Source organism: Dermacentor silvarum, chromosome 1 (assembly GCF_013339745.2).
Source record: "Dermacentor silvarum isolate Dsil-2018 chromosome 1, BIME_Dsil_1.4, whole genome shotgun sequence".
NCBI classification, from domain to species: Eukaryota; Metazoa; Arthropoda; class Arachnida; order Ixodida; family Ixodidae; genus Dermacentor; species Dermacentor silvarum.
This window is the reverse complement of record NC_051154.1, coordinates 388,502,739-388,520,164: the sequence shown is the minus strand read 5'-3', so window position 1 is coordinate 388,520,164 and position 17,426 is coordinate 388,502,739. Positions and strand designations below refer to the sequence as shown.

General features: G+C 45.8%; 1 protein-coding gene across 1 annotated transcript; it reads left to right on the top strand.

Moving 5' to 3' along the window:
* The first annotated feature begins 9,736 nt into the window (after window positions 1-9,736).
* LOC125943726 (isocitrate dehydrogenase [NADP] cytoplasmic-like) lies at window positions 9,737-17,011 on the top strand. The gene is made up of 2 exons (XM_049663205.1): window positions 9,737-10,237; window positions 17,000-17,011. The coding sequence occupies exons 1-2, from the start codon at window positions 9,737-9,739 to the stop codon at window positions 17,009-17,011; spliced, it is 513 nt and encodes a 170-aa protein (XP_049519162.1).
* Window positions 17,012-17,426: the final 415 nt, after the last annotated feature.

Here is a 17,426-nt window from a genome sequence, read left to right as displayed (position 1 = left end):
CTTTAAGCGCATATAATTCGAAATGAAAGGTAAGTATTGAATAGTGATGTAACGTGTGTTTAGCAGAAATCATACGACTATAGCACCACCTTGGAGATATCCGTCAGCAAGTTTGCTTTTAAACAATGCTTCGGCGTTCCAGTATAGGTGGTCCCGACCTGTCAGACAGACGCTTGTTTGGAAATTGGTAACTTACACCCCAACGCATTTAGTAGATTACTTTAAAGGGACAGCGAAGAGAAACGCTCATTCAGTTTAGATTTATAATGTATTCTTGAAAAAAAACGCTGTCATTGGTTTTGTGGTAATATAGGTTGATTATAAGAACAAAAAATGAGGGTAAAAAGTTATTCTGAATTTCGCAGGAATGTATTTCGGCTGGTATGCGTCAGTGTAACGTCACGGATTGCAACGAATCTTCTTTTCGCATTGCGGCCATTGTGGTTCCGTAAAGGTTCTTGGGCCTTGCCAAGTTCAGTCTTCGGTCCTTTTAGTATGCGATGGAGCACAACTCTAAGCGATAAAAATCTAAATAGGCCCGAGAAGACGGCATCAAATTCCGTGACGTGACGGCGAGCTCATGCGGCAATTTCAAAGTAGCGTCGCCATCCTTCTTGCACTGTTGCGTCTTGACAAAACGCGTCTTCTTAATTGCGGCAAGAGTGGCTTCGTGTATTTGGGGAAGGGTGTCTACGGGTTGGTAATTTTAATGTTTTACGAAATTTTGAAAAATCGCCTGTGGCAGGTAGCGTAGTTGTAGATCTCGAACTAGACTACTCGACGTGGTAGACGTTACTCACGCGCAAAATCGAAACAATACTCAACTAATAAGGGAAAACTCACTAATTACCTTCCTAATAATTCACTTCTCGAGGCATGTCGCAATTTACGAAAACTATCAGGTGAGGTTGCAAGAAGTATCCACTTGAAAATATTTCCCAGGCTGACACCAATTTCGAGATATTTCCACAAAGTGTGGCATGAAATACGTGGGCGTTCCAGTGACTTTTGTGCTTCAGTGCATAAAAAAGAGTTTTTTTTTTCAAGGTAAGTGGAACAGTGCATTTTTGCGGCCAGTTTCGTGGCGCATATCTTCAATGTAGACGCAGAATCGCCAGTCAGTCTCTAGAATCTGTAAAGGAGTACGCTTATCTAGGTCAACAGGGGACCCTGATCATGAGAAGGAAATTTACAGAAGAATAAAATTGGGTTGGAGTGCAAACTGCAGGCATTACGAAATGCTGACAGGGAGCATACCATTGTCGTTGAAAAGAAAAGTGTGCAATCATTGCATTCTACCGGGGCTAACAAATTGGGCAGAAACTTGGAGGTTAACAAAGAAGCTCGAGAACAAATTAAGGACCGCACAAAGAGCGACGGAACGAAAAATGTTAGGCCTAATGTTAAGAGACAGGTAGAGAACGGTGTGGATCAGGCAGAAAACGGGGGTAGCCGATATTCTAAGTGACGTTAAGTGAAAAAAAATGCAGGTGGGCAGGCCATGTTATACGTGGGATGGATAACCAGTTACAGAATGGATACCAAGAGAAGCGAAGCGCATTCGAGGACGGCAAAAAACTGGGTGGAGTGATGAAGCTAGGAAATTTGCAGGCGCTAGTGGGAATCAGCTAGCGCAAGACAGAGGTAATTGGAGATCGCAGGAAGAGGCCTTCGAGCTGCAGTGGACAGAAATATAGGCTGATGATGATGATGATCTCCAAAATAGAGGCCTTCTGGAAACTCATTACTAGTGAATGCGCCTTGCGAACTCACTCTTTACAATTGGTAAATTGCCATATCTGCTGTTAAGTCAGTAGTTAAGTAATGAATTAGTCATTTTTTTGCTAATTAGTTGATTATGTGTTTTGTTTTCTCGGACAAGCAGTGTCCGACCTCCGAATAACCCAGCTCAAGGACTAGACTTACGTTATCTGCAACAGGCGATTCTCAAAATTCCGTAAAACTTGAAAATGACCACCTCGTATACAGGGTGTCTTTTTTTTTAGATCATAAAGAATTTTTCAATTTCGCCTGTCGCAGATAGGGGAGCTGTAGTCCTGGAGATAGATAACTTGATGCGGTCGACATTACTCACGCGAGAAATGGAAATTCATAATTGACTAATTTAAAGAAATGCACATCTTTTAAATAATTGTATACAGTACATGACCACTTGGAACTAATAACAAGAATCGCACGATTTTCGAGATCAGCGCCGTGAAACTTGCGGAAAAAATGTACTACGGTTATAATTTCTTAGCAAACCGCCGATTTATGCATTGAAGCGCAAAAGTTACTGCAACGTCCCCGTATTTTGTCCCACACTTTGGGAAAAAATATATGCAAACTTTAGTGTCATCCTGAAAACTCGTTTCAAGTAGATACGGCTTGCGAAGTGACCGTTTACAATTCGTCCGTTGCAATATATGTACCGTGAAGTAAATAAAAGTCCATTAGGCAATTTCTGTAAATTAGCCGACTGTGCACTTCAATTTTCTGTGGAAATGATGTTCTCCTCTCTCTGTAATCCTTCTTAATGACTAGAATCTCAATGACTGCTATCTGTCACGGGCAATCTTCAAAAATTCAGTACGGTTTAGAAAGAACACCCGGTATGCGTGGTATGCATGTATGACGCTGCTCAATTTAATTTTCTCTTCAATGTCCCTAGTCGCCTAACTCCAAAGTGTTGCTGGTCTTTGATTTCTGCTATAGCTGGCATAACCTTATTACACCTCGTCTTTAATTTCGCAATTACAACAAGCGCCCTAAAGTGTAGTAATTAGAAAAGGTAATAAGCTTATATTAGCTAAATATCAAAACTATCGTTTACCCTGTTTGGGGCTCGGCGACAATCACTTTTCTGGCAGTGTTGATCGACTTTGTCATTTCTGCCATATCCGGTATGCGCGGCACCATTTTCGCAGGCCGGTATACTTTCAACGAATTAGCTGCAGTGCACGAGGCGCATCGCTCCCTTAATCGATAGCTGCATGTTTGGCTTAACGCCTGGGCCTTCTTATTCCATCCTGGCAGCAGGTACGGAGAGCGCCTTCCAGAAGCGCGTGCTGGAGCCGCTCCCTGCTGTCCCACAAATTGAGCACGTCTTCATTCGTCGTTGGTGGACGCTTTCTCATCTCCACGTATCTTGATGCCTGCCGTGCAGCGCAGAATGGCCGGTCGATTAAACTTTTATACCTTATGAAGCCGTCCTGAAACAGGTCCCAGTTACGTCCCTCTATCTACGTTTCTTTTTTGCCTGACGCACCTGTCCATAGCTCGATCCAGACAAGATATATATAGTGGTTCAGATAAAGGAAGATGGCTATTTCCTGCTACCCGTAAGGGAGGACGGTGCAGTATCAGGGGATGGCTGAGAGTGGGAGAGTAAGGATAGGAAAGGAAGGATAGGGGGCAAGCAGGTACCCAGCACTCGCTACACAGCGATAGTTGATGACGACCGCATATGATCGCCTCAGCCTTCCAGCCAACTCTGTGGAAGACCTGCGTTTTCCCAGCCAATCAGCAGTCGCAGCATTGCAGGCCTTCCTTGAGTTCGTTGCCGCGGCCGGACTTGCCACCTTGCAGTCGATCCCCCAGGCAGGATAGCGGTCACTGCCCTTGCATATGATCGGTGCTACGTGACCACTCTTTCACAAGCCCGTCAGTTGCCCATGTGAGGTCGGGCGTGATGACCTTTTGCCGTGCGTGAAGGCCGTGGCAAGCAGCGTAGTTGGGATCGTGAGCCAACGTTAGTGCCGCACCGTCTCACAGTAATTACCGGCGCATGCAGGTCTGTGCAGGCCCGTCTTGGTGCGCAGCTACCATTTAGGTCTTCGTCTACAAGGATTCGGCCCTTCGGTTAGGCGTCTTGTAGATCGTGGGGCCAAGACAAGTCAGTTCGGTCTTGCGTCCTACGTCGCCATCAGATATCTGGATGTCTGTATCCCGATACATGGATCGCCTGGTGCCATCCGAGTCGACACTGTACCTCTTCCAAGTTTGTAAATCCCCCGTCTCGGATCAGCTTAGAGAAATGTTTTTTTTTTTGTAGCAAGAAACTCTGAAGAAAATTGTTCCTTTTACAAGTTGCTGAACGTTACTTTCGCTTTCTGCATGTTAACATTCAAGCATATATCCGTACGTTTTGCATGCTCAGAGCTGAATAATTCTAGCGATTCTATTCTTGTTATTTTTCTTTTCCCATTTCACTTATATAGTACGAACGGCGCTCCACATGTGTTATCACCAGCATCTGCCAGCTATGAGCCATGTATCATAAAAAAATAATCAACCCGAAGGAATTCTTAAATTATCGTGGCCGCGGTCTTTTGTCATTCGTTGCATGTACCTTTCAGTGTTGCTGTATATGACAATGTGATCTGGATAGTTCTGGTTGGAGCTATATTCCCCTGTAAACTTTACCATAATCTTTACACATAATCTTCATAATCAAGCATTGCAAAACGCTTCTTTTGTTGGTGTATATATTCCTGTTGCATTCGGGAGGTTCTGATAAAATATCGGTAGATGTATTCAACAATCTATATAACGAACTAATGATATAGCGAAGTAATCGTAGTTGCCATTTAAATGACCGTATAGACATGCATTGAAAATCTTGTTTTAATGGAACGGTAATTTCAGATAAGCAAATAACAGGTAATCATTAACTTAGAATGAAATTGCCATTATATCGCGCCGAGTAGGCCAAATTGTGGTGGCTTGTAGCAAATGGCAATTGGGCAGTTTATATAACACCGGCGAGCTTTCGGACACTGCAGGCAACATGCCAAAGAGACCAGGCTGCCATGTCAGGTGTATGGGGCGCCGAGATCGACAGCCTTGCCGTCGCCAATTCAACGAGCTTCATCAGATGAATACGGAAACAGATGAATACACCTGTATACATGTATGTGTATACCTACAACGACTTCAGTGCGCGCATCACGCTGCTCGTTGGTGAGTGCTGTGTACTATCGGGGGATAAAAGTGTCCATGACGCGCGAGTGGCGCCAACTGGTGAGGTAAGCCACGCTGTCAACTGGTTTCGAGACCGTTGAATACGGCATGCACGTCGCGCTCCGTTCTTAGGCATGTGGTTATTTTATAGCTTATATGCCACATTATGTTTGCCACGAAGTTCGGCGCGAAGTTTATAAATTTTCAATTAGGCCATGTAATAGGCTGGCTTTACAAAGGGATATTCTACAGCGACATCCTTGGCATTGAAGAGGTTATCGAGCACTTTGCAGAAGGATATACACCTTAAACATTTAAATTAAAATGGGGGCTTGCCGTGCCAAACCCACCTTCTTATTGGGAGGCATGTCGTAGGGGGGGGGGGGGGGGGGTCTGCGGTAAAAAACGTCGCAGTTTCGCTCCAAAGGCGAAGCATTGATTGCGAAATCAAATTAGTAGAGAGCTATACGAAGCAAGGATATTAGTTTAATGGGCCTTATAAAGTTGTAAACGTTCGCTCACTAACTAAAAAGATAAGCACGGTGTCACGCGCGCACAGGTAAGCATGAACACATCTCGCTCGATGACCGCGGAAATTCGCTGTGAAAATGCCGAAGTGAGAAAGCGCGCCAGCAGCAGCGGGCAAATTGACCTTCGCGCTCTCTTCTCGTTTCAACGCAAACTAAACGTCGAAAGCACAGCGCATACGAAGCTACCGGGCACTCGGCGCATGCACTTTATCTCCATCGCAGATCGCTTTGAAGATGAGGGTCGTGCGGGCGCGCACTTCACCCACATCGCATATCGCTTTCAAGATATGCCGCCCGCGCGGCCGCGCTGTGAGCTGCTGCCGATGGAGCTGATGCCATCCCCCTCCCTCTCTCTCTCTCCATCGCATCGCCCCCGTGCCTCGCGCACGAAAGAAGACCGCGCGCTTCCGGCCTGCCTTCCTCCCTCGCGAGCTTTACATTGAGCCGCGATTGCCGGCTCACCCACGTAAGCTTGCAGTCGCACAGACACCATACGGCACGCGGCGACGATTTTGTCGCCGTTGGACTTCATACGGAACCTCACCGCGGCGCTGACGACGATGGTGACGCCGATGGCAGAAATGCGCTTGGAGTGTCCATATAATTTCTATCGCAGTAATATGGACCACCTGGCGTTCTTTAACGAGCACCTCAAACTAAGTACACGGGTGTTTTCTGCGTACCGCCCACATCAATAAGGGATTTGGTCCCGCGACCTCGACCTTAGCAGGCCAACACCATACCCATGAAGCAACCACGGCGGGTCTTCGGCAGACTCTTTTATCAACAAAGAGTCTTATATACATTTCACACGGAAACCGAGATGAGGCAAAACCGCATTCACTCGAAATACAAATCAATAGCAGTCATGCGCAGCACCGCCTATATTCTGAGTCACATCTCGAGTCAGATAATTGGGTGCAATTACTTAATTTAATCTCAGTAACGAAGAAATACTAGTGGTTACTCGACTTTACTGGAAACAATATGCACAAGGGTTTCTTCGAGTAACGCAAATGATCTTTTTTTTTAAATCTTGGTGCATGATAGTTGGGACACCCTCTATGTAACTTGGCGCAGTCGTTTCTTGCTTCCCGTTGCATCTTGCTTGGTGACGCCAATTCATTTTCTGCCTCGATGTTTTGATAGGGTGGATGCTTGTGCGGCAGACTTATTAAGGCGAAAGCCTTAAATGCCTCATCCGACGATGGCATTGAAAACACGGCGTGCGGGACAGAAAGTCACGTGAGCTCGCCTCGCGCAGAGACGCGTTCGTGCCCCCGCCAGCACGTTCGTGATCATCTTCTGAAACAGCTCGCTCCGACGCCACTCATCATGAAAATAAAGGCACAGTTAACTAAAATACAGTAAATAAGGCACTCGAGCCCACGACCTTCACTGGGAGTCGCACCCTCAACCATTGGTGGGAGTCGAACTTGCGATCTTTGGTGAGAGAAAACAAACAATAAGAAGTAACAACGCATTCGAATGAGAATGTCAAGTAATTTAAAGAATGTCGCACGAGCGTGCAGGCTTTCGCCTTCACCTTCTTTCGCGTATGCTAAAGTGACTAAGTTTTTTCGCCTACTGCTTATACTTAACGCCCGAAAGCCGTAGCGTGAATAATGAGCAACGCCGGAATGGAGAGTTCAACGGCATTTTCGATCATAATGTTACCTGACCTAACAATTTACCTCCAAGAAAACGTATAATCGTCAATGCAAGTTGTTGAACACGCGGTTTTGGTGTCTAGCTCACATTGTCTTATTCTCTGGCAATAGACAGTTATCCTTGGAGCAGACGCTATGATGTCAGCGTGCATATAAAAGCATGCGCACTCCAAGAAATACCCTCTTTTTCCACGGGGGACGGCTGCATGTTCCAGCCATTACGTTGGTCAGCACCACGGCGGTCTTTATCCCTGCCTTTGGCCATAGGCCGTTTCATCTACTGTCTTCGGGACGCATCCAAAATAGTAGCTATCCATAATCCGAATAGTCTGGCCTGATAAAGAAAGCGAGAAAGCTTTTATTTTTGCGACACTTGGTTCGCGAAACCGTTATAGATACACAGCCGATGATAATGGTGCCTAAGACTGCTGTGACCAGGTGGTGTCTAGTAAGCTCCTTAAACTCTCTGACGCATAAACCAGCATCGTTCGACAGGGCCGGGAACGAGGAGCAAACGTAATGGTAACGAAGATGTATCCACGAAGAGGTTTTGACCTGGAAGTGGACTTACAAATCCTTTTTCTGCAAGTGCAATTAAGAAGATTAGACAGATATACATATCATCGTCCCACAAGTTACTCTGCGCCAAATCTTACCATTCAATTCCATGATATTTATCCAACAAATTCTAAGCTCTTGTCGAGGAGCTATTTATGTGGTCTTTTAGAGGAACACACAAAGCATCTCCAGGCGACTGATGTTTGCGACTGATGCGTCCATGTGTGATGAGACATGAGTAGCCGTCTTATTCTTTCCACAGCTGGTTCGTGTTTATCGATTCGGCTTCCTGATTTTACACCTCTTTATGAGGCCAAAGTAATGACCATAAAAGTAGCCCTGCGCAAGTTGCCATCAAATGTGTCAATATTCGTTAATTTAAGCGATTCGCTATTTGTGTGCTCAATGCATACTTGAAGAAGAGGCTCGAAAATATTGCCAACAATTCATTGTTTAGCCCCTCCACATTTACAGAAAGTTAACTCAATTTGGAAACAGGGCCAATGCGGAAGAAATTAAAATGAAGAATCAGACTCTCTTGACAAAGCTTCCTTGGATGGCCCGGACGCTGTTTCCGTTCGGCCGGTTAAGGTGTAATTCACTTCAGCAAGATATAGAAATTTTCGTCTTAGTAAAACAGCTACAAAACAAAACATACTATCGAATTCGGACTTCCAGTGTCTGCAGTCCCCTGGAATTCTTAATGATGTCCATCGCGTCGATATCATGTTACATTTAAGAGATTGCGATGCCGCACTCCACAGTTAAATGTTTATTTGCACTGGGCTGGCTTGACGCAGTCCCCTCTGTGTCACTTCTGTAATATACCAGAGACGAATAGATCATTTCATAATTATAGTGCAGTCCTTGATTCTCACTATAACGGAAAAGACTTCTCGAGGCTCTCTTTCACAAAGTTGGACTGCCATTGACGTCCCAAATTATTCTTTCCATCGGGGCCTGGGCATGGGTTCTAGCTGCAGGGATGTTTGAATTGTCATATACAGTTCATTGTCAACACAAAAAGATGGGCGTAATAACTTAATACTTGCATCCTTCTCATTTCTTGTAGATTTCTCTTGCGAAATTCTGAGTTTTATTTCAACACCTTCAACAAATCCTGCACGCTTGCTCTTTTATTGCTATTTTTAACACTTATATTGCCCTTTATTTTTTTATATCATATTGTCTCGAAGTAGTGACGGCGAAGAACACAGCAGCAGGAGTGTGAGTGATGAAACTAAGTTTTATTGGGTGACCTTTTGCCCACACAAGCAAGTGACACTGAAAGCACAGCCACAGCAGCGAACGCGGTCGGCGATCGCCGAAAATCTCGTCTGCCGGTCAAGCGCGTCGGCTTTTATGCATGAGTCATCGAAGGTTCCACAGTACTGTAATCGCTGGTGCCCGCGTGTCTTTCAGAAAGTACTACACGAGTCGCGTGGCGCATAAAATCAGATAACACTAGCTTCGGTGACAACAGACAAAGGATAGAACCATCGATAACACTCGAGCAAGTTCCAATTATGCAGGCGCGTCTTGCACGGAGTTGGTTGAAATGCAGTCCACGAGAAAATGATAAATAAGTACACGCGAAAATATTACGTTATTGTAATTGTACCGCCCGCTTCTAGGCCAACCCCCAGTGGTGGGTATGTGCCAAATTGAGGAAATAATCATCACCATCATTCTGGGGCCATGCTATCTGCGGGTATTCCAAGTGGTGAAATGCTACACCACGAATTTTTGAAGGTAGTAATGAAAAATGTTGTTTAATTGTAAGTGATTCACGTAAGACGCTTGCAATGCACCGATGTATATATCAAGTGGGTAACCTGAATGCATGCTGCTCTGCTAAATGGAATTTTAAACGTAAAAACTTTTTTTTGCCGCGTGAGGCATGATCAGCTCGTGATCACGAGCACGACCGCCGCGGGACGAACGCGCTTGTTTTTTCAGGCCATCGCCCCATTGTCCAACGAGCATCTTACTCCGACGTGCTGTCCCTGGTCCCCCATGGTGAAACTCGAGTGCGGACCCGTGGTCGAGATGCGGGGCGAAGACATGGCGCGCATCGTCGGGGACCTGGTCCCGGAGAGGCCCATCGAGCCGTACGTGGACACCGACCTGAGGGTGTTCGATCTGTCAATCGAACATGGCAACCAGACCAACGACATGGTCACCCTCGAGGCCACCCGGGCGCTCAAGGTAGACAACGTGGGCGGCGTCAAGGGCGCCACCTTCACGGCCGAGAAGGACGTTCTCGAGAAGTACCGCTTCAAGCGCACCTGGATGTCTCACAACACCGCCATTTGTAACGCCCTCGGCGGCGACGTCTTCCGGAAGCCGATGGTTTGCCGCAACATCCCTCCGCTCGTGAAACATTGGCGCAGAGCCATCATCATCGCGCGCCACGCGTTCAGCGACCAGTACAACGACCAGGGCTTCGTGGTCCCCGGACCAGGCACGCTCCAGCCCAAGTACTCGCCCAGCATGGGCGCTGCCAACAACATTCACGTAAGTGCCGGCAAATTTAATACGCAGCAGATATACGGGCACTTAAAGGACACCTCATCGGGTTTGGGAGTGCAAACAAACAAGTGCGGTCAGTACATAAATCGCGCACCGACTATTGTGTCTGAAAAGTATCAGCTAAAGCCCCTCAATATCAAAAGTAGCGTCACGCTTTGAAGAATACCGCCTCCTCCTCGCACGCACTGTCCGATGCCGTCCCCGCGTCGCTATTGGCCTAATGGCATCACGTGGGCCGTCGCGCCGCCGGGCGCTGCATCGCGCACCATCGCCATTTTCGCCTGATAAGCGTCACCGACTGGCGAGGAGCTCATGTTGGCGCCGTCGCTCTTCCATGTTGCTTTGGTTTGCGAACGCCTGGAACTATGGTTTGCGGCAAGTGCGACGTCGCTTCACGGCAATTGACCATGACCTGCTGCGCCTTCGGATGCCAAATTAGTTTCAGCAAAGGCAAGAAGCTTAATCGTTTGGTACGCCAACAGTCTTGAATTCGCGGGCACGCGAAACTGCGTGTGAAACCGTGATTACGAAACGATTCAGCTCGATCCTTTTGACATTGGAGGCTCGTGCATGAAAACACATCTTAGGAAAGCAGCTCTACCTTTTGTGGTTACTAGCTTTCCTGAGAAAATACCTTTGTTCACCTTATTTGTTCTTGTTCGTCGTTGGCGGCCAGCCGGTGGATTTGCGATACAAATGCACCGATGAACAGCGTGTGTGCCTTCCGAAACCGAGTTACGGGGTGTGTTCGTCGACGAACGACAGCATCATAGGTCTTTGACACGTACGTGCTAATTCGCATGAGCTTTAAAGTGTGTGAAGGTTACAATGTGGGGGTCGAGCGCTCGCAAAGAAAACATGTGGTCGCCCACTCGTTCACTGGCTGGTTTAGTCGTCGTTAATTTAGTCGTTTGCACGTTCGCTTAGTCGTTCGCTTGCTTGTTAGTTCAACTATTAGTTCGTACGGCCACTATGTGTCTGAGACGCACTTGCTGTAGGACCCTAAGGCTGGTGCGTCCGTGCCCTCCGTCAGCCTTTGAGCGTCGTAGCTTATTCGCGCCACGAATTGAAGTGGCAAGGAGGGAGCGGATTATTTAGCTTACTGAGGCTTTGCTGGAGGCCAGGATGTTGGCATTCGATCGTAAACGTGTTATTTACAACCATTCGCAACAAGATTTAGCAACACGCCCTTGACAAATGTAATGCACGCGAGACATTCGGAATCGTCATGGTACGGCGTTATCGCTCATTTACATATTTATAAACATAGTTATCAAAACAGGAAAAAGAATCTGCCGTCACGGAATTCGTATATATTGTGACGTAGTAGTTGCGGTGAAGAAAACAGTCGCAAAACGGTGAATGACGAAACGGACGTTTATTGGGGGAACCTGTGCCCACAAAAGCAAGTTGCACTCGAAGCACAACGATAGCGGCGAACACAGTCTGCGATCGTCGAAATCTGATTAGCGGCGAAATGTGTCGGCTTTTCTGCATGAGTTATCGAAGACTCCAGAGTAATCCCTGGTGCCCTGGTGTCTTCCAGAAATTACTAGACAGTTCGCGTCGCTCATACAATCCGAGAACATAAGCGTCGGTGACAACAGACAACGGATAGAAGCATCGACAACGTTCGAGAAACTTCCGATACATGCAGTCGCGTCCTGCGCCGAGCGATAAGGTTAAAGATTGGTTAGCCGATGAAAAGCGGGCACCGGTAAAGGCCGTTTCACATGGTACGATTTTGCACTGCGATTATCGCACCGGAAGTGCGATTTCCGTCGCATGCGACGGAAATCGCAGTCGCAGGGCCGATTCTGCGATTTTCGGCTGCGACCAACCGGTTGGTCGCACCGTCGCACCGTCGCAGCAATCGCTGCAATTTTTCCGTCGAAATTGCGCCGAGAGGTATTTCGCGGTCTGTTTTGGAAAATGGCGGCGGTCGCTCAACGCAACGTTTACAGATACTTTTTCCTCTATAAATATTGGATCAACAAGCCTCGAACAGTGCAACTAATTGAGTGGAGCCTTGGATTGCGCAATCGGTACGTAACATCAGCACCGACACGCGAACAGTGCAGATAAAAACTCGTAGGTCAGATTCGGTTCTGTGATTTCTACGAGTTTGTTGACACGCTACGTTGCTAATCTGGCGACGCTGTTTTTTAGGTTGGCTTCGCGTGCTGATAGTACGTACTTTTGCGTGATTTTCCGTTATTCACACGCGCTGCGAGTTAGTAAACACTACAGGTGTCCCTCACGGGAAGGCATTGCCTTCGGATGTCGTCCCAATTTTCTGGTTCTAGAGACAACTCGCGATATACGAAAACGCCACAGTTTTATCGCGGTATGCTTTTACGGACGGAACAATTTAAAGAATATGCAACTACGGAAAAATGCTGTGGTCAATATGTAACGCTATACACGCGACCATTTAGTTGCAGTCGGTTGGTTACGGCTTTCATGCGCATTTTCCCCAATGAATTATCTCATTTCAAGGTTCTGTTACTTCCGCTGCGAGACGCAAAGCGAACGTGCAAACTGGATATCGTAATGAATGTTCTACAATAGCATATTTCACGCTTTGACTAGGAATAAGCAGTATTGCCAATTTATTTTCGAAGCAATATTTCAACAGTTTCTTTCTCATTTTTCTGATGCATCATTTTTCTCCTGAATAAAAAAACCAATAAACCTTCAGTGTGTTGCAGACTTTGTATCCTTACTGCATCTGTATTAACCCTCATATTAAAAGGTAATTGCACATTTCGCTTACCTCAGTGCATCGAATTACTTTTGCTTATGCTGGTTGTAACATATCGCAGTACTCTAACTACTTAGCCATAAACATCCTTGCCTTTTCTTGCTTCTCTGTCTCTACTTCCTGTAAAACACATGCAATAATGCGAAAAGCAGGCAGACATCTGGTTTTTATAAGTAGTAGATAACACATTAAGCAAAAGCAGATCAAAATTGTGCAGTGAAGTTAGCCGGTTGCATTCCTTCGTGTGAATGATAGCATCTTTTCAAGTGTGGGTGGGTCTTGCATGTCCACAGCTCATAAAGTGTGCAGACTCATCACGAGGCGTAGGTATTGCCCATCAAGATGGAGGCAATGTTGCTAATGAGTCTGCACTTACATGTATTACTGCATAAACTCGTATAACCATATCCCATCATTACTCAATCGAGCTTGCTCAGTCATATTTACCAAAATTGTACTTGGCCGAGCTTGATCTGACTAATATTCACAAAGCTTCTACTCAGGCAAGCTTGCACCGAGTCATATTCACCAAATATCTACTTAACCAAGCTTGCTCTGACTTATATTCATCAAAGTTCTACTCAGGTGAGCTTGCACTGAGTCATATTCACCAAAAATCTACTTGCCGAGCTTGCTTTGACTCATATTCACTAAAATTATACTTGGATCAGCTTTCCCTGACTACCACATGACAATATTCACTAAAAGTTTACTCAACTGAGCTTGCTCTTACTCGTATTCAGCAAAATTCTACTCAGTCAGGCTCAAACGAACTCAGACTCACGGTTAGTTCGAAGTCTTAGTGAGCCGACGTTTGAGTGAGTTCACCGTGCTATGTATACATTACATTATGTGACCTGTGCGGTGAATAAGCAAACATTGTCTATGAGTACGTGTTGCATCAGGTGAAATAAGGACAACTGTAAACACTGCAGTTAGTTTTCTAGAGTTCAACTGACCGTTGCATGAGAGCTTCGCCTCATGTCGATTCAAGCAAGTGCATTGGATCTGCATGATATTTTTTGCCAATCCTGCTGGCTGTCCTAGCCATTACTGGGTGGCCACATTTTGTACGTTTCAACACAAAGTTGAATAAATGACTGTAGTGCAATATATTAAAAAAAAGATGCTTGCATCACTGCACGTATAACAATCAGAACATGACACAAACACATGCACATAAGATGCACACAAATGATAAATACATAAACAGATGGAATCAGCTACCAACCACCTATTGAAAAAAAAAGAAAAAGCACAGGACTACGTATAACCATTCCCCTTGCCAGGTACGTGGGCTATAGGAGAAACACACGCGCAACCTAGCAGTTACCTCGAGGTAGCAGCTATGGACGCTTTTGCATTCGCAGCTGGCCACTCAATCACTCAAGTGTGTTCAGTGTGCACTTGTACTTAGGCACACTTTTTATTGTCTGTATCTCAAAAATTTAATGTGGCTTCTCAAAATTTTTAGAATATTTGGATTCTGAGGCTTGAAAAGGTAAATATTTTTATTCCATTTTCGTTCAAGGTGAAGGCTCATACAAAAGATTAGAGATATTGTCAGTGCCCCTCACTTTCTCTCAGAACATAAGTAGTCTGTCATTGAGATTCTAGCAGCTTTTCAACAGCAAGAAAGGGAATCAGTTTCCACTGTATTTAGCATTGGGCTAATGCAGGCAATTCAGGGAGGCATAAAGTTTTTCTAATACAATCGGTTCGGGAATACCAGATTAGACTGTACCTTGACACTTTCCTTGCACTTTCTTATTTTGGTCAAATAACCCAGTTTGAAATGACTCCAGTTAGCATGCTCTAACATTGGTCTAATATTGGTTAAGTACATGACTAGCTTAACAGAGTGGGATGCTGGCTTTCATTTCTAGGAAAGGAATCATAGCACCTGCTCCGGTTGCATATGTTTTTGGTTATCAGGGGTATTCAGCCTCACTTTAAGGATAACGTGCTGAAGCACGTAGAAGCACACGCATGCCATTAGCGGATAGTTTCGATAGCTTCTTACCTTACACTTGCCACCATGAATACAAAATTTTAGCGTTCGATTTTGTTATTAAACAAACAAACGTACTCCTAACAAGGTATTTTAATATTAGCCGTGTGGCTACGCGGCTGCGCTACGTACTGCAGCATATTAACTTAAGCTTCTTGATACAGATTCACAGCACACTAACAGCGCATGAAACAGGACGAGAAAATAGACGACGCCCATGTCTGCCAGAATGATACGGTACTACGTACACAAGTGACTGCAGCTCCTAAAAAAATGTGGTGTCGGCTTTTACGCCTTTCGAAATATTCAGATAGCACTTGAATGAATAATTACAGCACAGGCGCCGAGACGGACGAGCCAGGCTGGCGCTAAGATAAACGTTCACAACACAAATTCCATTGCACGTTCATTAATTACACACAGATCATTTGCGGCTTTGTTCAGGGGCAGACGTGAGGTTTTGGGTTGGTGCTTGCTGCTAAGTTTGGTGCAAGAATATTGCTAGGAGCAGGAACCGCTAATGCGCAATCACGAGCAACACAAACACATCCGTTTTTCAGAAGCTGATGTTAATCACGGGTAGCGCGAGGGTCTCTGCGTTGACATGACGACTCTGCTGCAGCTAATTCCGAATACTGCATATGCGATGACAACAGCTATAGGGGCTTGTTGATAGGTCCTCTTGTAATTTGTTTAACCGCAGGTAGAACGACACAGGCATAAAACACACACGAGACAGCACACAACGCTGAACGACCACCTGCGAACAGCTGTTTACGTCCGCCATTTCCCCTCGTATTGAACTTCACAAACCGCTGTTGCGCACTCCAAAACAAACTAAACTTTGAAGCGTTTATAAATTACAAAACGCACGTATTATTTGGTCCTAATAAAAAGAGGTCAATTATATAACAACGCGCACGTCTTTTTCATTACATTAAACGAATTTATGCGGCGTGTGCGACAAAATCTGGCAGCAAGCAACCCTGGGCGTCGCATAATCGCATTGTTGACATCGCACCATGTGAAATGGCCGTTGCGAATTTCGCATCTGCGAACATCGCAGTGCGAAATCGCACCATGTGAAACAGCCTTAAAAGATTAAAAAAAGACAAAAAAAGTGCACGTGTCAATATATATATATATATATATATATATATATATATATATATATATATATATATATAACCCTCCTTATAAAGATTCTATGCTATACAATTGGTTACTCGGAGCTAGAACGCCTACGAGAACGCTTAAAGCGCACGGCATTGCTAAGCGTGCATTCACTCTGCGAAATGACGTCTGCTACGCGCAAGCGGTGTAGGCGGCGCCACGGTCGAGGAAGGAGCGTGAAATAGAGGACAAACGAGAAGGAGGGAAGGCGGAGGAGGAGAGTGTCGCCACTTTTTATATAGAGGGATTTTAGTATCAACCGCTGCACTGCGCCACAACTGCGCAAAAACAGCTGCAATTACAAAGGAAAACCCGTGCGCGAGCACTTTACTCGAGGGAGCTCCTCCTTCCATGCAGTCGGAGAATCGAGGTTGCACGCGTAATCACCTGTGCCTCAATCTCAATGCCTTAAAAGCGAGCGATTAAGGCACGTGACTTCCGTAGGAGCGCAGCGCAGCAAAAAGGCAAGAAAAAAAATTACTGATGATTACGATGCTCCCTCAGGTGAATTTTGAGCGCAGCGGTTGAGGTGTTTTAAATTAGCGATTACCGTGGCAAATAATTTGATTCCGAACGACAGTGTCCTATCGGCGTCAACGCTTAGCCTCTATTCGGGCAGCCCGTTTAGCAGCAGCGGCAAATGCACTTCCACAGGTTGCGTCGCCCATTGTTCAGAAAGAACTGGCTGACACTATTTTGTATTATGATTATATTCTCACGTCGTAGGAACAGTGCAGAACGACTCAGTGTCGACACTGTGTTACAAATTTAACTCTTTATTGGGCGAACTTGTGCGCAGCAAAACAAGTAACGCTCATGGACGACGACCGCGCCCAGCAGAGTCGGCGATCGTCGGAAATCTGATCTGCGGGTCAAGCGCGTCAGCTATTATGCGTGACTCGTCCAGGGTTCCAGTGTAATCGCTCATGCCCGCGTGGCTTCCACAATTCGCGTCGAGCATATAAGCAGATTACAAAAAGCTTTGGTGAGAACAGCCAACGGACAAAAATAAAACTATACGGTTTTACGTGCCAAAATCACGCTCTGATTTTGATGCACGCCGTAGTGAGGACTCCGGAATCTTGGACCACCTGGGGTTTCTTAACGTGGACCTAAATCTAAGTACACGGGTGTTGTCGCATTTCGCCCCATCGGAATGCGGCCGCCGTGGCCGGAATTGGATCCCGTGACCTCGTGCTCAGCTGCCTAACACCACAGCCACTGAG

What these genes read in the sequence shown, in the direction of transcription:
- LOC125943726 (XM_049663205.1), top strand. Translation starts at nt 9,737, where the DNA reads ATGGTGAAACTCGAGTGCGGACCCGTGGTCGAGATGCGGGGCGAAGAC.